The 25,500-nt window shown below is 42.2% G+C and overlaps 1 protein-coding gene across 1 annotated transcript; it reads left to right on the top strand.

Moving 5' to 3' along the window:
* Positions 1 to 2,563: 2,563 nt before the first annotated feature.
* POPDC3 (popeye domain containing 3) lies at positions 2,564 to 15,871 on the top strand. The gene is made up of 4 exons (XM_056488486.1): positions 2,564 to 2,648; positions 11,176 to 11,915; positions 13,731 to 13,839; positions 14,644 to 15,871. The coding sequence occupies exons 2-4, from the start codon at positions 11,425 to 11,427 to the stop codon at positions 15,004 to 15,006; spliced, it is 963 nt and encodes a 320-aa protein (XP_056344461.1). The 5' UTR covers positions 2,564 to 2,648; positions 11,176 to 11,424; the 3' UTR covers positions 15,007 to 15,871.
* Positions 15,872 to 25,500: the final 9,629 nt, after the last annotated feature.

Genomic DNA, 25,500 nt, shown 5'->3' with positions numbered 1-25,500 from the left:
AGGGGACACTTTTGGATGCCTGCTTGGGTAATCCTGCCTTGGCCTCAGCAGCACTACAAGAGACACCTGGAGAAGCCAACAGCAAGGTTTCTGCATGTTTTATAGAGCTGCCAGGCTTCTCATAGGGTGAATCATGTCCAGATATAGGTGTGTCTAAGGTCCAAAAACGCAATAGCAGGTGTGAGAAGAGGGAGGTGTTTACAAACAGTCAGAAGCTCCCGATGCCCAGTTTCATGGCTAAGCTGTGGGACTGGCCCAAAGACGTCTGTTCAAGTGTTCATCCAGCCCAGATGGAACTCATCTTGCCTTTCTGCTCTGGTTCCCAGCTGGCCCTTGAGGCCCCTTGGCCAGCTGCCTTCCCACTCTCTGTGCAGAGCACTTGCCACAGCTGAGCCTCTCTCTTCATCCAGGGCCACAAAGTCTCCTACAGCTTCTTCAGTCCCATATTGGATTTCTGAGTCTTACACAGGCTCCTTTGTAAGTCTACCTTTATATCTTGCTATACTTCTGCAAAGAATAATATTGGTTATAAATTGGCTTTACATTTACTAGATTGTCTGACCTTTTAGAAACAGACCTTTTATACAAATACAACCAGCAGTTTAAAAAACATCAGGGTAGTCTGATGACTCAAGTGGTTGGTTCAAAGCACACTGGGCAGAGCTACTCTCTTTGTAACACATGGCAGCTTTGCCATCTTATTATTGCCTCCTTTGGGTCTCTCATCCAGGTTTGATTTCCAAGGTTAAATTGAGAAGGTCATTTGTAGTCTCAGTTTTAGAGCACTAGATAATATTGACATGGAGATTGATTTAAAATCAAGAATATGATAGTGGTTCTTGTTTCTTGGTGATCCATATACCTCTGGAGGATTATGATGGCCATTGCTGGCAGCTAAATACAACTCAAAAAGTATCTTACAGATATGCCATCAGTATTTTCTTGCTTCTTTTATGGTGATTACAGGGAACATATTTTAACTGGTCTTACAGTGGTTTATTGGAGTAATGTAATCTCAGTAGATACAGAGATCAAATAAAACATTTTCAGATTCTTCTTTTATTACGTATTTCATCATCCCTTTGTTATCATTCCAGTGAATTATATTCCAAATATAATGGGAAAATTTATGCCTAAAGCAACTGTGTAGAAATCTGAATATGTGCTTTCAACTCCACCCAAGTATAAAGAACTAAATGGGAAAAAGCAATGAATCAGTACTGCCTCAGTTTTGCCAGTATAGAAGTCTCTCAACTTATACTTCTAAAATTAAACTAGTTGTGAAACAGCATAAACTAGTTGTGAAAAGTATGCCTGAAAGGTAAAATATTGGAGCTGCACTGCAAACCTCTTGTTTCATTAACTACAGGAACTTTAATGCATACTCTAATAGATATATAAAAAATAGATATAATAGATATATATAGATATAGATATAGATATAGATATAGATATAGATATAGATATAGATATAGATATAGATATAGATATAGATATAGATATAGATATAGATATAGATATAGATACTCTTTTCCCTCAAAAAATAAGTACTGCAATCAGATAATGAAAATTTGAATATATGTAACTCAGGGTAGCTTAAAGTGCTCTGCCTCGTTGCTTTCTCAAGTTTTAAGAGAATCAATTACTCCAAAAATGTATGCATCTTCTTCTCTGGCAAAGGTGAGGCTTAAAAAAAATCTTTGAAAATAAATAATCCCCTCGGGAAAGCAAGTTCTCAGAAGTGTTGATCCCTTTACTTAGAGCAGGACAGGTTGCTCTGTCCTTTACTTTCTGGAGAAGGTGCGGTCAGTGCCCTGCCCTGGCGCCAGCCTGCCGTGGGAACTCAGGGCTGTCCATCGGCACAACGCTCCGCTCTTACTGCTCAGCACACGTTCGTGGTTTTGCTGCAGTTACTGACAAACTGCTTCTGTAGTAACAGGAGTTGCACAGGCTGTGGTTTTCCTATCTTAACAACTTGTAAATCTGCCTCCCCCTCCCCCGTCATTAAACTCTCTCTCCCCGAGACACAAAGCGGTGTCCAGAGCAAGTGCGCAGCTAGCACACGGCAAGGCTCACGCACTCTGCGCTCCAGGGAGGCGTTCGCTCCCTCCCGAAGAACCGACGGAAAACCGCACCAATGGCGCGCCAGCCCTGTGATGAAGGCGCGCATCCCCCTTCTGAAGAAACACCTCGCTGGGGTGAGTAGGTGAAAGAGACGATAACTGCAATTCCATTTATCCCAAAGCAGCAGCTGCAGCCAGTCTAACCCCGCACAGCCGTGCCGGGAGCGGCAGGTTTTGCGTGCCCGTCCAGCCGCGGGAGGGGCTCAGCGGGGCGGGCGGCAGCTCCCGGGGCTCTCCCGGGGCTCTCCCGGGGCTCTCCCGGATCTCTCCCGGATCTCTCCCGGATCTCTCCCGGATCTCTCCCGCCGCTGCCCCGCTCCCGGCCCGGTGCCGGCGGAGGCGCCTGCGCGCTGCGGCCGCTCGGTGCCGGCCCCGCTGGCGCCGCCCGCAGCTCCCGCCGCTCCTCTGCCTATTTTAGTCACGGCCGCGGCTCCGTGCCCGCCGCGGGACCGCCAGCGCCGGAGAGCGGCAGCCCCAGCCCGTCCCGTCCGGGCGGCCGGGAAACTTTCCCGGGGCGCGGGGCAGGTAAGGGGCGCGGGCAGGGCGGGGGCCGAGCCGAACCGAGCCGGGGCGGGCAGAAGCCCGGGCGCTGCCTCCGCCCGCCCCCCGCCGGCGCTGTCCAGCCCGGCAGCGCTCCGAGCGCCGCCCGCTCCGCCCGGGCCGGGGAGAGCGGAGCCTGCGGCACCCCGCGCTCCGGGACACCCGCCCGGGCCGGGGAGAGCGGAGCCTGCGGCTCCCCGCGCTCCGGGACACCCGCCCGGGCCGGGGCGAGCGGAGCCTGCGGCACCCCGCGCTCCGGGACACCCGCCCGGGCCGGGGAGAGCAGAGCCTGCGGCACCCCGCGCTCCGGGAGCGGAACCTGCGGCTCCCCGCGCTCCGGGACACCCGCCCGGGCAGGGGAGCGCTGCCCGCCCCGAGGCTCGGCGCCGTCCTGAGCGCGGGTTACGAGGGGTCGCTGTCCCGGGAGGGAAGCCCTCCCTCCGTGCGTGCCTGGCAGGGGTAACCGGAGCTCCCGAGTCAGCCCGTTGGAAGTTGGAGAGCTGCCGTGTCCCCTCTAGAGAGGAGCCCGACGCGCTGCCCGGCTTCTCCTTGCCCGGGCTCTGCTGAAGTGGGAGCCTTGGTTGTGTGTCTCGGGCTAGGGTCTGTCCCTTCGGACAGCGGGGTTTCTGGTTCTGCCCGGGTGCTGCCGCTCACTGACAGAAGAGCTGGCTCGGGGAGTATCTCTGCTGTCACAAAATCACCTCGGGATCCGGGGATTTCTTCCTCGTAGCTGGCAGCATTTGATTCTTCTCCCTCTCCATCAGCTCATGGTAAGAGCAGATGAACCTTGAAATTGCATTTGCAGTTGCTCCTTTTCAAAGATAGAACGAGCAACACAAAGCACTTTTCTTCCCCAAACTGCAATTTTCTTTTGCCAAACACATTCTTCCAAATTCTAATATTTTATTGCATTTTCTTCATGTGTTCCATAAGTCTTTATGTGCCTTTAGACTGTCAATCAATTTATGTAGCAGATCTCTTATAATATTGAAACACGGAGTATACACACTGATAGTGTTACAGAGATGCCATCGATAAAACCTAGGTTCCAGAACTAGGGCTTCTTGCTAATTTTGTTGTTCAGTGGGAATATGATTGTATACATACAAGTTAAGATGTCTTCACTGACCACAGCAAAACAAGAGATGGTTTCCACTTCTGCAGAACTGGTCCTGTTCAGGCTTCCACAAAGTTACATGTGGTGCTAGATATTAAAGTAGCTTAAATTGTCAAGTTTTAAAGAAATGCCATGTCTGCAAAACAGTAAGTACACTGCAAGTCCTTTAGTGAAACAGAAGAAAAAGGTAACTGTGGTCGTTTGTGGTTCCTGACACCAACTTTGCTTTCACAGATGTCTTAAAGCTTTTATGACAAAAGTTGAGAACAGACAGTTTATTATGGATTTAATAAAAGTGTTGTTAACTGAAGCTACATTTGATATTTCTATTAAGTGTGTGAGTTCTTCAGAGATTTTATTTTGTCATTTTAGTGCGTTGCCCTACTTTGCAAAGAGGAGCTCTGGTCAGTGTCTCCAGATGATGATAGGCAGCCTGTGTTTATGTGTTTGGACTCACGGCTCATGGCACATCTCTGTAAGCCAGTTGTACGTGCAGGTGTGGTGTGTGAACCAAGCCTCTTTTTTGGGAAACAAAGTTCACGTCAGGTGGTTGGTTTCATGGGAATACATTCCCATTGAAAGGCACTACTGCACCATACAAACTAATTTAAGTGGAATTCTGCAGAGTTCAGCTGTAGTTCACTGACCCACTCTTAAAGCACTTGTGAAATGTGCCTTGTGGCTGCTTTCTCCACTATTAATTTAAAAGTTGAACTGGAGAGAAACTTGAACTTGTACTTCCTTTCAAGTTTTATTCCTAAACACAATAACACAGACTCAGAATTGTTTTTTGGTAATGCTATTCAATTTTCAAGACCCTTGGTCAAATCTATCCAAGTGCTAGCTATCTTAAAAAAAAAAAGTCTGACTGCCATTACATATTCATATTTCTAGGAGCAAAAGAACTTAAAAAAATGAGAGAGAGGATTATACTTCTTAATTTGGTGGGAATAGCACATCTACTTATAGCTCATTAATTCTGATTCAAATTGAAAGAAATATGGGGTTTTTTTAATATATATATATTTCAGACACTGTCTAGATGATAAAATAGACAGCATCTTCAACATTGGCTTTGCAACCACAGAGAGTTGCATTGTGTATTTTACAGTGATAAACGAGGAATTGTTGAAGTAGTGGAAGTTGTGTATAATTAGCTAGTCTTTAAATAATTAAAGACTAAATAATAAATACCAGCTTCACTGAATACAGTGTTCTTAATGAGCCTCAAACTGTTCCTTCTGTACTATTGTGACGTTACTTTTTCTTCTTCCTAAAAAGATCAGTAGGAATTTAAGCAAATTGTAGGCAAAATCAGGCTTTCCCAGCTGCACCCAGAGAAGCTCAATAAGTGGAAAGTCCCATGAAACATTGGGGTGTCTCCAGGCTTGGGCAGCAGCTGGCCGAAGGGGCTGCTTGGTTAAACAAACTTAATCACGGTAGCCTAAATTCGGCCGGACCAGAGCAGGGCAGGAAAGTCCTGCTTGGCTGGTGGTCGTGTCTCAGAGCTGCCCTGAAGGCAGTGAAGCCCCACTGGTGGCTGGACACGCCCCAGCTGCCTGTTTGCAGCTCTAAGTGTTCCCAGAAGGATTGCTGTCTGGATGATCTCGGTGTGGTGGGTCCCATTTGGGAATTGCAGCCAGGCAGGTACTAGAAGGACTGGGAAGAGTGTGGTCTGACTGCTTTTCCTGAGACACTTCACCTTCCGTGTGACAGCCTCTGTCAGAGCACTGATCCAGGGGTGAGGCAGTGATGAGACATGAATGGGACACGGTATGCCTAATCCATCTTCTCCCATGAGTGTGCTCCCAGTGACTCATTTTGACTCCTGTGGGTGGGTCACTTGCTGCCCTTCTTGTTGCAGCTGTGATGTTGTGCAGAAGGGACACAGAACTGCACTGCAATCCCTCTTCATTCTGCCGTGAGGATGCTCGCCCAGGGAGTGGCATCCTGAGGCTTGGTTGCCCAGGTTGCAGACAGGCTCCATGGTAAAGCATTCACATCCCTTTCTTTGAACACATCCCTTTCTTTGAGAACTACTCACAGGAAGGGATGCTGGCTCCACACAGATGAAGATTTCATCTATAATGTCTACAGGAGGAATAATTTTGGAGATATACCTGTCTTCCTTGCTTCCTGTTGTCTAAAGTAGCTCTTAGTTGGTATCTGGGGTAGGCTTCTGGATTTCTCTGGGAAGACCAACTCCAAAACTTTCTAAGTATACACAATGTTTTTATATCAAGTAACTTAAGACAATAAGTCCGGGAGACATTGTGATCATCTAATGTGATTTCCTGTAGCATAAAAAATAGAATTGCAGTAAATAATTTTTTGAATAATAGTATACCCAGATTTGTTTTAGGGACCAGACAGCATCTTAACTTCTTTAATTCCTAGCAAAGGAAATCTCTAAAGCCATTCTACTAATTAATTACTTTTGCTCTGTATGCTTGTGTGTCTTTGAAATCTGAATATATCTAGTTTCATAGTGACTGATTATCTTGATACCATTGTCCTTTAGATTGGGTAGTCAGTCCTTTTCTTCCTCATCTTCCTCCCACCTTCCTGCAGGCTGTGTTTTGTTGGGGAGACCTTGTGTTTTCCAGTAGTGTAATTACATCTTTCTCTAGGGTATAGTCTCTGGAAGTTTTAGGCAATGCAGCTCGTGTTGTTAGTTACTGTCCTTATTGCTGCATGCATGTTCCCAGCCTGAAGTGGGTCCAGGGAGAGTTTATCCCTGAAAACAGCTGGTTTACCTGCCCATACTTGCCTGGAGGCACGTAGCCATGGCTCTCTGTAGGTGCAGAGCTCCTGTGTGCCTGAGTTAGACACTGCTTTGCAATTAGGAGTTTGGTTCTCTTGGTCCCTGTGGGTATCCAGCCCCCCTGCAGAAGGAAAGTAGCTTGGGGAAGGTATGCAACATAAACAGGGAGTGGGAGAGATAAGTGTCAGTGGGGGCCACAGAGGGGATTCCAGGGATGCAGGGCAGTGGAAGGAAGGGGTATCTCAACATGTGCCTCTACATTGCATGTGAAACTACTTGATGAAATTAAGGAGCAGATTCTTTTTATAATTTAAATGATTGCTAGACCATATGTAATTTGTGAACCTAGGAAGGTGCTTGGAGCTCATCCCTCTGGAAGTGGGGGGTGTCCAGGCCAGGAGGATCCCCTGGCTGGAGGAACTGCCTTGCCCTGGTGGAGCTGCTGGAATGTTGAGCCAGCCTGTCACTCCTAGCTCATGTACAAACATACACACTGTGCTAAGTCCATCATGATCTCAACTTGTGCAAAGAAGTGTATATGCTATAAAGGAAAACCCTTCCTTTTGCTTCCAAACCTGCAGCAAACAATTCACCCAGGCTGGTTACAAGATTAGCACGTACAGCTCTGTAGCCTGTCAGCATGTACAGTGTGAAAGTGCTGAGGGCTTTCTTTCAGAGTACTTGGGATAAGGCAACTAAAGAATGGACTATTCAAATTCTGAATAGCTTCACTTTTGACTTAATTAAAAAAGACCAAAGAGAGAACTGCTGGTGGCCTCAGGGCTTTTAGGGTTTCTTTTTTTGCAGGAATCATTGTGATCCAGACACAGTAACTAACACTCAGAGCTTCTCAGAGTTGAATTTGAATCATCAATGACAAAAATGTATGGTATATGGTTACTGAGCAAATTAAAAATGTACATAATAGGCAATTCTTTGTGTGAACACTTCAAGGTGGGGGAAACACCCATTTGAGGAGGGGGAAAGTTGTAATGTGCATTTGTGCAATGCAAATTCTTTCTGTTTTGACTGGTTTAGTGCACTGTTTATATGAAATTTTAAGTTGCCAGCAGGTGTTTATTTGGTAGCATATAAGTGAAATACTCTATTTTCTACTTTGAAACTCCAGCAAACTGATTTTAACACTTTCTGATGACAACTTAGTCCTCTCAGCACTGCTTTTCATTTTAAAGAAGTCCATGCCACCATATATTGCTCACATCTCTAGCCTGGGCTGATTTTTTGCATCACTTTGTTGGCTCCTGCTGGAGAAGGTGGGATGTGTGGTAGGGCAAGGCACTCTGCAGCACATCAGTAATTCAGCCTGTGTTGGCAGGGCACATCTTCCCAAGCTGGGAGGATTCATCTTTTGTGAAGCCCTGGATTTGGCAGCCTGCAGATACCAATGTGTGTCATTCTGATTACAGCAGCCCCGTGGCAGGGAGTGTGCTGTGCATGGTGCTCCTGCTCCATAGGCAGGGGATGGAGTAGAAAGTACTCAGTGTTTGCTTGGGAAAACACAGTTCCTCAGCTTTGTCAGCCAAGACACGTGTTTTAAATACAGTTTCCTGCTGGCTGGATCACCACCATCAGATGAACTTGTGGCAATAACTTCACCACAGCCAGGGTGATGGAGCAGGACATCAGCCAGAGCAGAATGCCAAAGCACCTCAGTGACAGGATGGTGTCCCCTCCAGGTGCTTACAAATGGTAATGTTGTGCTGCTGTGGAGGATGACTCTGTTGGTATCACAGCTGTTTGGTTTTTTTTGTTTGGGGGATTTTTTTCTCACCCCCCCCTACCTTGCTTGCAGTAGATGAATGGCCTAATTAGAATGACTGTTCCAAAGACCTAGAGAGTTTAAATTTTGGACTTGTAGGAACTATAAAGAAAACTGTCAAAGGCCTTTTCTAGCACTAAATACCTTTCAAAACTGGAAATTTTACTATACTTAGACTCATATAATTTTTTTTATTTGAGAAGAGCTGCATCCTCCCTTTCTGCCTGCAGTTTGCTGGCAACAAATGTGCCTGCTCTTCACCATAACCCTGATAAACCAGTCCCATTTAGGAGTAGGTTTTGTCAGTATTTCCAGAGGATTTAGTTTTGCCTGCACACCTTGTGTAGCTCAGGAGAGTGTTGTGTTGGTAATTCTGTGCTCTGGGCTAGCACTGGCCTCCCTCCTTTGCCCTTCCTCTTGCCTGGAAGGAGAGAGGCCCTCTCCAGTCTGGGAGATGCTGCAGCACAGTAAAAGTTCATTGTGTAGAACTAATGGAATAAGTGGGAGTTTTCCACACAGTGGTTTTGGAAGACAGGTCCCATTCTGAGAACAAACAATCACAAATTCAGAACAGTTTTCTCAGGACTTTGTTTTTGCATATGGTGACCCTGTATCCGTTTCCTAGTGGTGTGCTGTTCTTTCCAAATAATTTTGGCCCATCTTGTCATGAATAGATGTTTTACAGAAACACCATAGCTGTAGTGTTGGCAGACTGAGAATGCAACAAGTAAATTAAAAATTGTACATACATTCTGTGAAATTATGTCATGTCAAATTACTGCAATGTGTGACCTCATATGAGGATAAGATGTTGGTAATCTAAATTACTGATCCACTGTGGTTTTGTTTGTGGCATGCAGTTTCCAGTGTATCTCCCCAGTCATGGTTCCCTTCAAAACACTGATTTTTATTATTTTCACTTAAAAATCAGGGTCTTCAGTAAAGCTGCTTGGAGCAAAATGTTGGCTGTAGAGTAGAAGTATTAATAATAATCCAAAAACACTGTTATCAGTGATTCTGTTTTAAACAAACAATCAGTCTAACAAAAAGCTTCTGCCACTGATTTCTGACTGTGTAATGGAAATACTGACTGGATTCAGAACACAAGGTCTGGCAACTGCATGTTCCAGTTTCATTTCCTTTAGATTCAAAAATCGTAAACCCCTTGATCACAGAAGTACCACCTAAAATTCCTCATGATCTTACCATACCTAGATAACTTTACAGCTGATGCAGTTTCCATCTCCCAGTCTCCAAGGGATAAATCCTGCATCTGAGGGGAATCCTGTACCAGAGGACAGTATTTGGATAAAGAAACAAACTGAAAGGTTTATGGTTGTAAACTCCCTTATTTTGTAATGCTGGTTGTTACACTGCAGGAGGATGTTGAGCATTGTAATTTGGAGAGATTCTGTGCTCCTTAGCTGTGGTATTTTTATGGGCCAATGACTTTACTACCACCACTCCCAGAGAGGGAGAGTCTCCTCCTTATTCTGAGCTCTGCTGCTCAGTTGTTTGGGATTTTATGTCTTTATTTAGCACCGGTCTTATTCAATCATAGAATTAATGTTGAGGTTTGAATAAACTTTAAAGAAGTAATGCTGTGGTGGCAAAGAAATATGATACAGATTTTCTTTATTAATTTCTTAGACCTGTCACTGTAAAAGAAGCACCACTGAAAGCCCTGATGAATGATGTTGGATGCTTCACTGCAACAGCAGTGCTTTTAAAGTATTGACTTCTGTGGCTCTTGTGAGGGGAAATAAAACCAAACTACTTTGATATTCTAGAGAATCTGATAATTTTGATAACAAGATAGTTCTTAGCTTCCTTGCTGTTTTACCAGGAAAAAAACAAGCCAGTAAGACTTTGGAAGGTTTCAATTCTGATTACACTACTAATATATTCTGGCTTTGCAATTTCTACCATGTATAATCTCACATTGAAGTATTTATTTTTATTTTAAAAGACAGATATGGAAAGCTGGTTTTGTTTTCTTGTTTTTAGATTTATTTTGGAGTTTCTTTCATGCTTCTTGATTCTGTGTTTTCCTTTAAAAACTCCTCGGAATACATCACCATATGAAAATGAATAGCATGTTTCACATTTTAGAGTGATGTACAATAAAATTATGTGCTCCATGGCATGAAACTCTATGATGTAGAACTTTGAATGTTATAAAATTGCTTAGTAAATGTCCCTTTAGTCATATTTTGCAGGACTACTTACTTCATGTTCTAATAACGTAATCTTTGTCAAGATGCATTTAAGCTTTGTAGTCTTCCTTATATATGACAGGGGGGGTTTTGTCTGTTATCCTTGGAGTAGAAAAGACCATCCCTTGTGACACTTGGGTTTCCCTTGTTGTGGTGTTTGGGGATGGAGTTTGTCTCCAGGAACAGAGAGCAGCTTTGCTGAACCCATTAATGAGAATGCTTTGACTAAAATCCAGAAATATGGAGGAGGTGAACAAGGAAGAAGAGTTCACTGTCTCATCTTGTTAAAGAGCTGGGTAGGACATTTAAAAAGGCTCCCAGGGAGCAGGGTCTGGACCAACAAAGCCAACTGCCTCCTCAGCAGTGAGGCTGTAGAAAGGCTTGTCACAGGACATTGTGAGTGCAGCACCCAGCTCTACATGGATTCAGTGGCAGTTCAGTGGTTGCTACAGGGACCACAGATACAGAAAACATGATCTTCAGCTGGATGAACATTAAAGTTTGATCCTGGAATCACAGAGCTGCAAGGGCAATTGGATCGTAATGCAGTCTGTGGTTTTAGGCAATAAAACTTTGATAAAATGTATTGATGAAAATAATGTTATAAGTAATTCATCTTTTCTTCACTTGTCTAGATCAGATGAAGTTACAGATGACATGACCAAAGTCAAAACAATGGATGAACTGATGAGGAGCAGCACTGAGAATGTTAGCTGCTTATTTGCTGGAAATCCTAAGTGCAACTTCACTACCAAGAGACCCTGGTGTTATGTGATCATTCAGCAGAGTTTGCAATAATGGAAAACCAAAGGAAAACCAAAACTAGCTGCATCTCATAAACAAAAAATTTCAAGATTCAGCTGAATCAAAAAATTATTCCAGCCATGGGAGAAAATGCAAGTTTTTGGGAAAGTCTGATATATGCACATCCTACGTGTACCACCTGGAAGAAAGAGGCAGAGGGATCTATCTACCACCTAGCCAGTATTTTCTTTGTTGTGGGCTTCATGGGTGGAAGTGGATTCTTTGGGCTCCTCTACGTCTTCAGCTTGCTTGGACTGGGCTTTCTCTGCTCTTCTGTTTGGGCTTGGCTGGATGTGTGTGCTGCTGACATTTTCTCCTGGAATTTTGTGCTGTTCGCTATATGCTTCGTCCAGTTCGTTTATGTTACCTACCAAGTCCGGAGTGTTGCCTTTGACAGAGAATTCCAGGAACTCTACAGTGCTCTCTTCCAGCCTCTGGGAATTTCCTTGACTGTGTACAGGAAGATTGTCTTGTGCTGTGATGCAGAAGTGATTACCCTGGAGAAGGAACATTGCTATGCCATGCAGGGCAAAACGCCTATTGACAAACTGTCCCTGCTTGTGTCAGGCAGGTTTGTATTGCTTTGTTCAGGTTTTCTGCAAATATCTGTATTTTCTTCTCCTTATTGAAAATGAAAAGAAGAAAAAGCCTGATTTTTGTATTGTTTGCTTATTTTCCAGTACAATAGATTACAAATTAATGCAAGTAATATAAATATTAATATGTTAAATATACTTGTCTAGAATGGTGCTAGCATAGAAACACCAAGCAGAGAATCTGTAATAGCATAAAGAAAAGAATTGGAAGTCATTCTTTTCCAGACTACTGTATCATAGGATTTAACAGGTTAGACAGACAAAGGGAATAAATGTGGATTTTCAGTGTTCAGGTTATGGCTTGCCTAGCTGATGAGCACAGCATCTGTCCTGTTTTTCTGTACTAGTATCATCTGAAACGGGACAAAAAGTTAGTTACAAAACCAAATATACTGAGATAAACTCTGTTTAATAGAGATCTTGACTTTGATACAGATTGTATTTGGTTGCTTTTAAGGGGGTGGGAGAAAGGTATTGGTAAGGAAGAGAAAAAGACTTAAAAGCACCCTTTCACTACAAGAGGACATGGCTGAGCCTTGTCAAGACTTGCAGAACTGGGTCTGCAGTTACTGTATGCTGTGGCCCTGTGTTAGACCCTGGGGCAGTAAATCCACCTGCTTGTACTCCCTGCTTCCAGGAGAGCCTTCTGGCAGCTTTGCTGATGCTTTCCTGCAGGGAAGCACTAGTTTTTGTACTGTATGCAAAGGAGGGTGCAGTCCCAGACCACCAGTGACACCCAGGGGTGATGGACACGGACTGCCCTTGATGGGACACTTGGAGGGTGCTGTTTGAAGCCTGCTGCATGGATGGATGGAGCCTGTAGGCAGCTCAACACTCAGCTGATTTAGGGCTACTTGCAATGAACAATATGGATTGTGGGCAGTTTTCCTTAGTGACACCCTGGTTCAGAGCATTCTTGGGAGCTCCCTAGGAAGTACTCATGGAAGTTGCTTTTGGTCTTACCAAAGGAAGGGTATCCATCCTTCTACATGCTAAGCCAGTCAGTGATCACCCAGAGTCCCTGCTGCCCTTCACCAAGTGGTACAGGGCTGTTTGTGTGCTTTCAAATTGATTTGTTATTTAAAAATAAATTTAAAATTAATTTAAAAAATTAATACATTTTTATTTTTTTATTTTAAAAATTAAAATTTACATTTTGCTTTTTAAATTTGTTATTTTAAAAGTGGCAAGGAAAGGAAATTTTCTTTGGCATCTTCAGAAGGCCACAGCATTCACACAGAGATCCCATACCTCCAGGCTGTTCTTCTGGCTCCAGACATAATCTTGTGGCCACATAATTCCTGTTAAACATGGAGAGAGGGCTACCTACCACATGCTGTGGGGCACTCCTGCTTCCCACTCCCAGTTTTTGCCACTTTGTTCTCTCTAAAATGTGTACTCGCCAAAACCAGAAGTAAATCTGATGGTTTTCAAGGGAAGCAGGTCAATGCTATTTTGGGCATTGGCCTTTCACCTCTCCAGTGCATGATGGCCTTTTAATAGCAAAGCTTGTGCATCACTGCACAGACCTACCACAGAGAGAATAATGTCTTTTGAATAAGGCCTGGGAAGATTTCCCTTTCAGCTGCATGATTGTCTAGTATTCTCTCTCAACTGGACTGAGCAAGTTGGGTTCAAAATTTAATTAGGATAATGCTGGCCATTGATTGCTTTTTCATGCTTTTAAAGCTATATTCAAATTCCTCAGATAGTAGAAATAGCACATTCTTGTAGTAGGCATTGCTGGTGTACAGGTAGTGCTAACAAATTAACACCTCTTGTTTTGGTAGGATCAGAGTGACAGTTGATGGGGAATTTCTGCATTATATTTTTCCTCTTCAATTTCTGGACTCTCCTGAATGGGATTCACTGAGGCCCACAGAAGAGGGAATTTTCCAGGTAAAAGTTAAGGGGTTGTGCTTTTTTAATTTTTTTTTTTTTAGTGCTACAGGAAACTGTTCAAGTACTGTTTGATTTGGAAATTAATTTATTCAGGGTTTAGTTTGGGATACTATGCATCCCAGTAGTTTAAGTCCTCTTTATCCATTGGGCTGGTTTTGCTGTTTGTGTCCTGTTACAACAAAGAGGGCTTTTCTCGAAGCTAGTCTGGGAGGCAGGCTGTTTGCATGCTTTGGCTGCGTGGGTATTCAGCCTGGGAAGCCAGGTTTCCTGGGGCTGGGAAGGAGCTGGTGCTGAGGAGGTTTCCCAGCGGGCGGTGAGCCAGGGAGGACGTGCCCGTGACACAGCCTGGCACAGGTCACAGCATGGGACACGGGTCAGCTGGGCTGCCTGGCTCCGGGATCCCTGCTGTCACCTGGCTGACACTGGCTGCTGGCTGTGCTGGAGCTGATGTCTGCTGTCACGAGGACGAATGGCATTTGTTGGGAGCTTTCTTTAGACCTGCCTTTTCAGCTGGGGCTGCCGGAGCGGAGCAGGGAGCGCAGGGCTGAAGCAGGGCATCCATGTGGCACTGAACCAGGCGTGCCATATGGGCACGGGCACGGTGTCATTGAGGCTGACTAGATGCGATGGCTTAGTCCGTATCCAGTCACCTTTCTCACTGCCTTTTGCCCGCAGTAACCCCCCAGAGCCCTCTGGCTCGGTTGAAAGGCTCTAATTGCAGTAGGCTGGGAGAGGGGTGCCTTCTGAGCGAGGGCAGCAGCAGCACCTCGTCCCCTGGCTGTTCGATCCTGTCTCCCCCAGGTCACACTCACAGCAGAGACAGATTGCCGCTACGTGGCCTGGAGGAGGAAGAAGCTGTACCTGCTGTTCGCTAAGCACCGCTTCATCTCCCGCCTGTTCTCCATCCTGATCGGGAGCGACATCGCCGAGAAACTGTACGCGCTGAACGACAGGGTGCAGGTGGGGCAGGGCTTCAGGTACGACATCCGCCTGCCCAACCTGTACCACGGGGCGCTGCCCGAGAGCCCGGCGCTGCCCTGCCCGCCCCCGCCCCGGCTGCAGCGCGGCTCGCCCCGGCCGCGCCCCGCCCGCAGCCCCCGCCCGGCCGGCCGCGCCTTCCTCCCTCCGGGGGATGGGGACGCGACCAGACGAAGCCAAATCTGACAGACAAGCGCCGTTTGTGTCGGCTGGAGTAGGTTGAGGTCTCTATCTCGAGCCAGCAGGTTGGCTTCTGCATTTTCACTGTCCGTGCAATATGTTTTCTTTCAGTAAACATATGTTCGGTGTGTTTCAGTATGTTTACTTTCACTCCTGTTGATCTCCATCTCTTTCGTTTTGGAGGAGAACAAATCATAAGTCTGAGGTCTTATTGTGATGGCCTCTGGGTGGTGTGTTATTTTGTTGTTTTGTTGCTGTTTTTATTTTAAAGCAAGCCCATGGTATTTGTAACTACATTTTCCCCAAACATTTTTGCCACAATGAAGTATGGTCAGTATAGTCAATGAAAACAAGTAAGTTGTCTTCAAAATATAGCAACTTGCTTATAATGTTCTTTTTTATGCCTTGTGAACATTCTCTCAATTTACATGAATAATGTTGCAGAGAAAAGGCTAAGGAACAATCGCATTGGGTTTGTTTCTTGAAGAAATTAAAGATTTTGAAATGCACAGCAAGATTGTTAAAAACCCAAACAAAACAACAAATTCAGTCCCATGAGTAATTGGTTTCTCTCTGTCTGTCCTTAAGAGGTATTGAGTGAAAACAAGCACAAGTGTCATTGCTGGCATTAGAAAAATAAAAGAGCTGTAACTGCTGCAAATACATCTTAGGGAAATGATTGTATGGCATTTCTGATAGAATGTGTTGCTATAGGACCTGGGCTTCTGCAGTGCCAGCGCCCTGTGTGACATGTACAATAAATGATACCAGTCAATCTACTGCCAAACCATTGGAGTTTGTTGTATGATATTCTTTTTAGCTGTGTTTGTCAGGAAGAGACTAAAACAGCTGCAGCAATAAATACAATTTTTAACTGGCACGTTCTTGTTTAGCTTCCAGAGTCACTTTTCTGTGCCTATGAAATTCTTGATTTCAAAGATATTCTCTCCCTGGGTCTGTGGTGTTTTAATGACATAAGGGAGCCTCAGATTGTACTTCAGTAGGAGGGAGTTGGTTTCGACCCTTGGGGTCACTGTGCCTTTGAAGAGAAGTGTCTGAATGTCTGTGCTAACTCACCTTCCTGCTGCTCTGCCTGGTGCCTGCCAGTAATCAAAAAGTAAGAAGCATTACTATTTTATGAGAATGGATTGCTGCTTGATATGACTGGAAGTAGATAATATTTTTAATATTTTAAAGTTGCTGGCTAGTTGGGTAGGATGACCCTTGTGTGCTTCTCGCTCTGTGGGTATACATATAAGTTTAGATGTTGTGACTTGTTTCTGGAGGAGTTGAAATGATGATACAATCTTACACTTGAAGGATAATCATGCAGTATGTATAAAAATGCAATTAGGGGTGATGTGAAACACTGCCTGTTTGAAGGACATTTAGTGTAGAGCAGATAATATTGTAAAAGTTTTGCTTTTAGCTTTATGTTGGTTCCTCAGAGAGGAAAACCAGCCAAACATAAATTACCCCAGCGTGCAATGGGATAATCCCCAAATCATTCTCATAACCCTTCCAGGCAATGTGTTCTGTATGTACTGCTTAGTGCATGAAGTCCCTGAGTCACAGAGCTACTTTGTCTTGGCCAAAAGAGAATTGGAAAAAAATGCAAACAGTTCACTGATGGCTTTTAAAGACCTGTTCAGATGATAACTAAGGCACAAAGTTACAGAGGCTGGCAGCTTGTAGTAAGGATGTACATCTGTGTACCAGATGTATATTTTAAACACATAAAATATTTTAAATACATAAAAGAGATCTTATTCTAGGCGTAGGTGTAATATAAATAATTTATTAATGTTCTCCCTGGTTTTCTTGAATATTTGGGTTCGGCCTATTTATTCAAGAAAACTTGTCTTTACTAAATTCTGCCCCTACTAAAGTTAATTAGCTGCATCATCTTCACCTTAAAATAAGACCAAGGAATCTTACTCACCCAACTTCTATATCAAGCTTATATATTCCATTTAAGCTATAGCATACCACTTAGATATTGGGGAATGATGGGTGCTTCATGACATACTTTGATATTTTTTTTCTTTTTTTTTGTGACTGTTGTATTTGGTTTCTGTCACACACTTTCCAAACACAATCCTCTGAGATGTTTTTCTCTGCTGGAATTGGTTACTGTCAGAAATCTCTACCAAGACATGTCTGAGCCAATATCTGAACATACTCTTAGCTAATCTTGTTTAGGTGTTGCTACTGTGCTTTCTGGGCTTTGAGTCATTTTTTAAAAATTGTTTCTAGTTTTCCAGCATCTGTTTGAGACGTGACTAGCAGAATATTTCAGCTGTAAAATTCAGCTGGAAATATCTACAATAATATGAGTACACATAAAAGGGCTGGAAGCAAGACCGAAGTTCTCTCCACCTCTGTTTTTATTTTAATCTGGGCAGAACTTCTAAAATACACTCTGAAATACACTCTGCTATGCAACTCAAACCAGTGCTTTGATAGGGTTGTATAATCTGCCCAGATGAAGACATACTCAGAATCATGTCAGTGAAATTAGACAAGTTTGTGAGATCATAAATACCCAGTCAACAGAGAGTTGGGGTTGCTCAGCCTGGTGAACAGAAGGCTCCTGGTGACATTATATTGCAGCCTTTCCCTTCTTAAAAGGGCCTGCAAGAAAGATGAAGACAGACTTTTTATAGCAGGGCTTCTTGTGGTAGGAGAAGGGATAATGGCTTTAAATTCAAGGGTATATTTAGATATAAGGAAGAATTTTATTAGTATGAGAATGCTGAAGCAAGCACTGAAACAGGCTGTCCAGAGAGATGGTGGATGCCTGGTCCTTGGGAACATTCAAATTGGATGGAGCTCTGGGCAACTTGATCTATTTGAGGAGATCCCCACTTATTGAGGGGGGCTGGGCTAGATGGCTTTTAAAGGTCCCTTCCAACCCAGACCATCCTATGAGCCCATGATTATTTATAGGTTAATAAACATTTGGAGCTAGATGAAGTTCTGACTTGAGTACCATCCAATTTATGCCTGTGTTACTACTCAGAAATAACTGTTAGTGAGGTGATCAGATTCCTTCATAATTGATTTAAACAAATGGATACTTGATGCTATCCTTTTCTTGATCCTGCAGTGATTCCCCTTTACTCACATTTTACATTTTTACCAGCTCCATAACCTTCTGTGGAGTCATGTCTACATTTATGTGCCACTACAGGTGATAGTGGCAGAATCTGTGCACATGATGATGTGGTCATTCATCAGCTGATTTTCCTAAGTTTCTATAGTTATATGGACATCATGTTGGAATTATCCTTACAGCCTGCAGAAGGGTTCAAATTTCCTACATAAGGTAAGAAACTGTATGGCCTATGACAGCTCAAGACAGAGGAGGAGGAGGAGGTAGAGGAAGAGAGAGCTAAATTTCATAGAAATTTTATCCAAGAGAGGTTTATTTGAAATTGAACTTTTGGCAAATTAATTTGTTGGGTGCAGCAATATGTAGTTAGAGCTTCAAAGCAAGTCTTGCCTACTTGGGAGCATGGGACTGACCTTGCAATTTTTTCATTATGCAGTGTTTTTTAACTAATAATAGTGTAAGTAATCATGCAGCTCCACTCAAAACTACAGAAACTATGGAATAACCAGAGAAGATGCATCCCAGTATACTGTTGTAGCTAATACACTATGCAAGGCAAATTTTAAGCACTTAAAAAGCTTATTTTTTTCAATTGCCTGTGAAAACAGAGGCTGGGCTTTGTGGTTGAGGAGAGCCATCCAGGATCTATGTTTTCAGGAACTATTTTCCTTGCAACAAAGTAAATTATACATATAGAGATGTGATCTCTCCTAGTATTAAACTGGGGAAGCTGATTACATGCTAGGATGATATTGCACAGATTTGCCATACCACAAAAAGGACATATGCTTGTAGTAATTAAATAATATGTTGATGCTACATTTTCAGGAAAAAAGTGCTCTGCAGATTTTTCTTGTCGTGAATAATAAATATAAGATATATTTGGTCTCAATGTATATGAAAAATTAAAACAAAATATTGAGTTGCTCATATGAACAGATATTGCAAACCATGTGTTAAAAGTGAAACAAATCTGCAGCTCTTTATATAGAAGAAAACTATTTAAATAGGAAAGGAAAAAATAATATCCATTTGTTGAATTCAGACATGACCAGATTAATATTTTTCTTTTTATTCCTGTAATAATTGAATGCATATTTTTCCTCCCTAGCTGTTACTTCATAAAAGATTTTTTATACTATAAAGCAAAATAAATACCATATTAAATTGATTTGTTAATCCCTCTTGAAAATGCCTATTTACATTAATATGCATTAAAATATAATAAGCTCAGGGTTCCTAAGGAAAAACACCCTTTCTGTTTGTCTAATTCAGATTAACTTTCCTTTCTTGTAGGTTTTTATCCCTTCATTTTCTACTTTTTGTAATTCTGCTTCTGTGGGAATCAAAAGAATGTATTGAACTTGACATGTAAATCAAGCCACCTCATGCAGATGAATCAAACCATGTAGGTGGAGCCTCATCAGCAGGAGTGTGTAGGAGAAAGGCAGCACAAGCTCTGGATTTGGGGTCGTGTCCCATACCATGGCAAGCAATGCTACCAATATTGTTAAACCTTGCCCTGGAGTGGAAAAAAAAAAAAAAGAATATTTAAAAAATGAGATTTTCCCAAAACTTTGTGAGAGCAAGGATTTTATAGCAGTTATTCTTCTGTTATAGATTCACTGCAGGTCCTAATTTGAGGGATCAGTGGTGTATTGTAGAGACAGGACTATTTGATTACCTGAGTGGGGTTTTGAAGATAAATGGTGATAAAAGATAGACGACAAAGAACTAAAAGATCAAATAAATATATAAATATAAATAAATAATAAATAAATTTATATAATAAATAATATATAAATAAACAAATGCAATAAAATAATGATGATAACTAATTGTTTCAGCAGTGAATCCCATCCTTTCATTGTATCCAGTAGTGAAACGTGTCTAAATCTGGGGGATATAGTAATAATCTGGCAGTAAAAGGGATATTAGGCCAAGAAAGAGACTGTGGCAAAAATCCCATTGAATTAATTAAATTAGTTAAAAAATCAAAATTAAATAAAATTGAATTTGATTGATTAATCAATTAATGAAATGCTCTAACCATGTAATTGTATAGAAGTGGGCAGCACCATCCCCTTCTATAGGAACTGCACATCACATGCAAGCATCAAAGCATCTGAGATGTGTGAAAGGAGGTGAGCAGGTTCCTGTCCCTGGCAGGGATTCTGTGGGGTGACCCCAAGCAGCCTGCAGGAGTCTGGGCTCAGTGGGGATGAAGCACACATATCTCTGTGATATTTCCATGGATTTTAGGAAGAGTGCAGGACAATCTAGATACCTGATGCTGGGCTTGGGCTTCCCGTGCCCAACTGCAGGACTTGGGTACAAGGGTGAGATACTGGAGGTAAGATTTGGGAGGAGTTTAAAAGGTATGACCCTGTATCTTCCCATATGTGTTCTCTTACACTGGGTAAATGAAAAACAACTCAATCCATAACAAAAGTGAGGCAAGCAGTTCACATCTGCCAGGATACCCAAGGATGGGTATCAGCAGTTCCTATAAAACAGCTGGTGTGCTGGAATTCCTTGCTGTGCTTTGTTCATCTAACTCCCTCACATTAAAATCTTTAAAGATTTATGGAATCCAGCTGTAGCAGCTATTCTATTTTGCTAAGAGATAAAATGTCTTGAATACTTACTTTGAATATGAAGCAAAGCTGTCCTCTTTTCATTTACAGAAAAGTTGAGTCCTCTCAAATGATACTTTTCAAGCAGGTGTCACTAGTGAGGGGAATGAAGTGCTTTTTAAAAACAGTCTGATATCCAGCACTCTGCTCTATTTATCACTGGGTCTCCATTTTATTGTTTGGTTACAGCTTTTCAAAAATACAGTGTTCTTACAGAAAATATGTTCGTTATTTAAAGAATTAATCAGTAAGTATTAGTAGAAAAAAAAATACCAGAAATACTGATACATAAAACATTTTTCCATTGGTTTTGATTTTACAAACTACTAGTATCTTTTTGTTAACTATATTGGTTGCCATTTTAGTTCTGAAAGTGCTTTTTGCAGTGATCTGTGTACTTCAGATACATGCAAAAGCAATAATCACATATATATGTATGTTTATTGGAGTCTGCTTTTAACCCTATATAATAGGGGTTTGTTAGTTGCTTTTTTTCTTTACAGAACGAAAAAGTACAATAAACATAATTCAGAAGACTGGTCTTATTTATTCATTGAAATGAAAAGATTTTTTAAAGTCTATGTTTGCCTTTACTCTTAAAGATCAGGGTAGCAAGGAGCAGTTGTGGCATGCTCTAACTCAGCACACATTTTGACAGTCCTTTACAGTATGCACAGTTTATTACATTTTTAAAAACTCTCTCCATTTCAAAGTTCTTCTGAGCTAATCTATTTACCTTTTCTTTCTCCTCACTGTGTAGTATTTTCACTATCAAATCATGTATTCTTTCTCTGTCATTTGTCAAAAAAATTCCTTAGACTCATGTTCAGCCCCCCTCTACTTCTTTTTTGTCCTTGTTCCTCAAGTTTTTAAGTCAGGTTTTTGATTTTTTTTTTTTTTTTCAGTTCTGTCTGGAGATATTTAACACTTATTCTTTAGTTCATTTTAATATCTTTACATAAAATTCTAAATCCTTATCAATAACTTTTACAGTTCCTAGAAAGTGGTTGATAATGATGCAAATATGCAACATCCTGAAGGTTCAGTCCTAGCCTTTGCTTCTCAAAAATAGCCACAATAGATATTAACATGCACAGCTAAAAAGGGATTAATACTGCAGTGAAACATTACTTGTCACAGTCACCAACACCCAAAAGCATGCATACATTTGTACTCTGACAGTATCTGCAATTCTTTTGGTCTATACAGTCACACAGACTCACACAAATTCGTGGGGATCTCTGCATGTTGAGAGCTGCAGCTGAAATGCATTTACTTCAGGATTAGCACAGACATCTCTCCATGATCATTTTGAACTTTATTTGTGCGTGGAGGTTGTCCAAAAATGGAACAGAAAAATCACAGCTGGTTCACCCAGTGCTGCCAAATCTGCTGCAGTGGGGACCCCTAAAAATGGGCTGTCACCCAGGGAGGGGGCAGATGCAATGCAAAAGCATGGCTCTATTACTTGTCTTCCAATTTTGTGTGCAGTAAGAGCTGCCTCACGCTAACAGAGAGCCATGGTCGATAACTCTGTGAGTTCCAGGCAGGCAATCCAGTCAGATTCCATATCTGGTATTCCTCTGCTTGCAGAAAGAAGCAAACCCCCTGGGACAGGTTCCCACTATTCCCCAATGCTGTTAGTGAGCTGCCCTGGCAGGGCAGTGACAAGCCTGCTGTGGCTCTGCTTTAGGAAATCCAACCCGTTTTATATCTGCTCTCCTGTTTTTGGGGGGGATCATGTGATTTAGGTAGAGCTAGAGCAAGCACAGCAGGCCCTTCTATCAAGTCCCAGAAAAATCACTTGCAAGCAGTTCATAGAAATTGTTCACTGAGCAATTTCAAATAATGAACATACAAAATAAAGTGTCAGCAGGGAACTGCTCATGCATAATTTGGGAGCAGGGATAATTGTTCAGTGTGATTGAATAAATTGTTTACTGCATACAGTTTAGATAACTTTAATGGCAAACAATTTTACTCTGTTCTTATACCTCAGAATCATGTACCCTTTTGATAAACATCTATGGCAACCATCTGTTAAACTTTGAATACTTTGATTATTTTAGAAAAAAGTTGGCTCCTGGCTCTAAGCTGGCAACAATCTGTTGCTATACTATTAGCCAGACACCTGGAAGCCCTGGGATGTGGCATTTTATATCTTGGATTCAAACAAAAAGATAGCCCTCCTTGCATTAACAGGAGACACCCTTCTTACAGGTCTTGCATTCTGAGATTTGCCTGACTATACATCAGAAAGTGTCTGTCAGAGGGCCTAAGGTAACCATGCACTGGAATTCACAACTCCTGTTAAATAAACTTCCAGAATACTAAAGAACTGAGAGGATGTCATTCACAATCTCTTCCATACAAACTTCCTTCCAAAAAAGCATAATTCTTGAGGATGCTTTCAGGCAAAACCCACATAAATAAATTTTCTGTGGAAAATGGGTGTGATTTTTCAGTTATATGGCACAGAATTTCAGCCAGTGGAATGGGATTTGCTAGTACATTTCATCCCACTCCAGACAGTTGTCAAATACACACAGGATGAATTACTTTCTAAAGGAGCCCACTTACAGAGCCTATGGAGGGAATTTAAAAGATTAGTTTAGAGTAGATGCTGAGTACGCTTCCTGAAACTATAAATGGAAACATTTCATAGATCTTGCCATTGTCTGAAAATAGCCCTGTGAGCCTGGCACATCTGGGATCCTGAATACAAAGCATTTGTTCTCTTTAGTGAAAACTTTGCCTAAAAAAGGCTATGACATTGGGCTCTCATTTGGAAGAGCAGAGTGCTCGCAGTGTCATCAAAAGTTTCTTCCTCATCTGCTTAATGAAGTTTTCCAGTGCCTGGCTGGGCTAAACTGAGAAACAGAAGAGGGAGGGTCAGCTCTCATCTGTGCCTCTGAACTCCTGCCTGTCCTCTTCTGAGGTCCAACACCTTCCTGTGTTATCAGCAGGATGATATTTTCCCTGGAATCCAGAAGAACAGGCAGGCACCAAGAGGTTAAGGAACACTGTTGAGGATCACAAAGCTGGTTGCTGGAGATAAGGAACAAGGCTGAGCAATTTGCAACATCCATGTGATGTTTTCTACTGTGGACTATTACTGTGAAAAATAACTATATAATTGGAGAAAGGACTTAAGCTATCAAGAATCTAATAGCATAAGAAAGAGAAGAAGCCTGCATCAATGAACAGCTGTAGCAGCATTAGGCCTGTCTCTGCTAATGAAATGCATCAATTCAACACAAATCTCCAAAAATTGATCTGTCTGTCCAAAGCCAATTCCTCATTCTGTGGAAATGCAAAGTTTTTATTTCCTGCCTTAATTTATATTAGCAGACTTCAAAGAACCGGCAGCTTGTTGACAAAGATGGGTTAAAGCAGTCTTTATAGTGATTTAACAGTAGGACGTTAACTTAATTAAACCAGCCCATTTTCCTACAGTGCATGAGACCTTATTTTGAGGGAATAAATTCTACTTAGTACTTTTAACTTAGAGAACGTTTGTTATCTGTATAAGTACAGGTAATGTTATCTAGTATTATCTGTAAAACTAAAGGCTAAAACAGAATGGATCATATAAAATTTATAATAAATTATATAATTATAAAAAATTATATGTTTTATAAAATTATATAAAATTAATGCCAGTGATTCTATTAGAGAAAATTTTTCTTCTATGCACAGGTGCACCTCACAGCACAAGACTAGAGTCCATCAGAGCCATGTTTATGTGCTCCACCTGCTTATGGTTTTCCTGGAGAGACAGGATATAGGGACATCTCTCAGATCCTGTCTCGTTTCCCTCTTCCTGCTGACAGCTGTACTGGTAGATACCACCACCTCCTTGTAGTCTTGCTGCAGATGGGAAATGGCATTTAATCATGAATATCCTGAAATATGAAGATCCCAAGAGACGAGCTGCAATCAGGACAAAGCCCTACACTCTCACATGGCTGTAAATATTTTTAGTTTGTTGCCAAGTTTTCCTAACAAACAATATTTTTTTTTGCATTGGGCTAAGCACACACTGTTTACCACCAAGGTTTCCCCCAAAATTAAAGACCTACAGGGTAATGAGAGAGTACAAAGACTTTATAGAAGACATAACCAGTAGAACAAACTGTGCTTCTCCAAAGCACAACGTTCAGTAACATGCTAGAAAATGCTTGCACGTCAGTTTGGATTGGGATAGGAACTCTCTGACGGGTTGCTTTGTGCAGCTTTTGGAAGCTTTTGGCTTTGCTCCAGCAAGCGGAGCTGAATATTATCAATCTCCAACACATGCTAGATGCCATCACTCATGACCAGTCCTGCAGCCATGCTATCCTGACTCCTTCCTAGCCTTTTTCCAGCTCACTTACTCTGCATATCTCGGGAAAGAGATGGTACATCCATAAAAATGTCTGTCCAGTTGGAAGAAACATTGTGCCAAATCAAATCCTTCATAATGATTTCATAATATATTTTTGAAAATCAGGATTTATACGAGGGGGCAGGATTCATAAAACCCCTGTTCACATGGCACACGTTCCTGAAGTGATCCAGATCTCTTGTCCAAGGTGCAAAACCAGGAATAACTGTGACAAAGGCAGAGCCTCCTCAGACAGATGCTGATGTGCACATGTATAAACTATTGCTTCAAAACCAAGTTTGGATTCTGTATTCTTACAAAAAATATTTAAGAGTAATTCTGACCATATGCTCTCTGCTGCTGAAAACCTCACTTTGCAGCTA

Source organism: Oenanthe melanoleuca, chromosome 3, assembly GCF_029582105.1.
Source record: "Oenanthe melanoleuca isolate GR-GAL-2019-014 chromosome 3, OMel1.0, whole genome shotgun sequence".
Classification (NCBI taxonomy): Eukaryota; Metazoa; Chordata; class Aves; order Passeriformes; family Muscicapidae; genus Oenanthe; species Oenanthe melanoleuca.
The sequence above is the reverse complement of the archived record's forward strand: the minus strand, read 5'-3'. Positions and strand labels throughout refer to the sequence as shown.

Excerpts from the sequence above, each read along its gene's own strand:
- POPDC3 (XM_056488486.1), top strand. The coding sequence starts at position 11,425 with ATGGGAGAAAATGCAAGTTTTTGGGAAAGTCTGATATATGCACATCCT. Across the intron at positions 11,916-13,730 it reads TCCCTGCTTGTGTCAGGCAG|GATCAGAGTGACAGTTGATG; the intron begins GTTTGTATTGCT and ends TTGTTTTGGTAG. Across the intron at positions 13,840-14,643 it reads CAGAAGAGGGAATTTTCCAG|GTCACACTCACAGCAGAGAC; the intron begins GTAAAAGTTAAG and ends TGTCTCCCCCAG.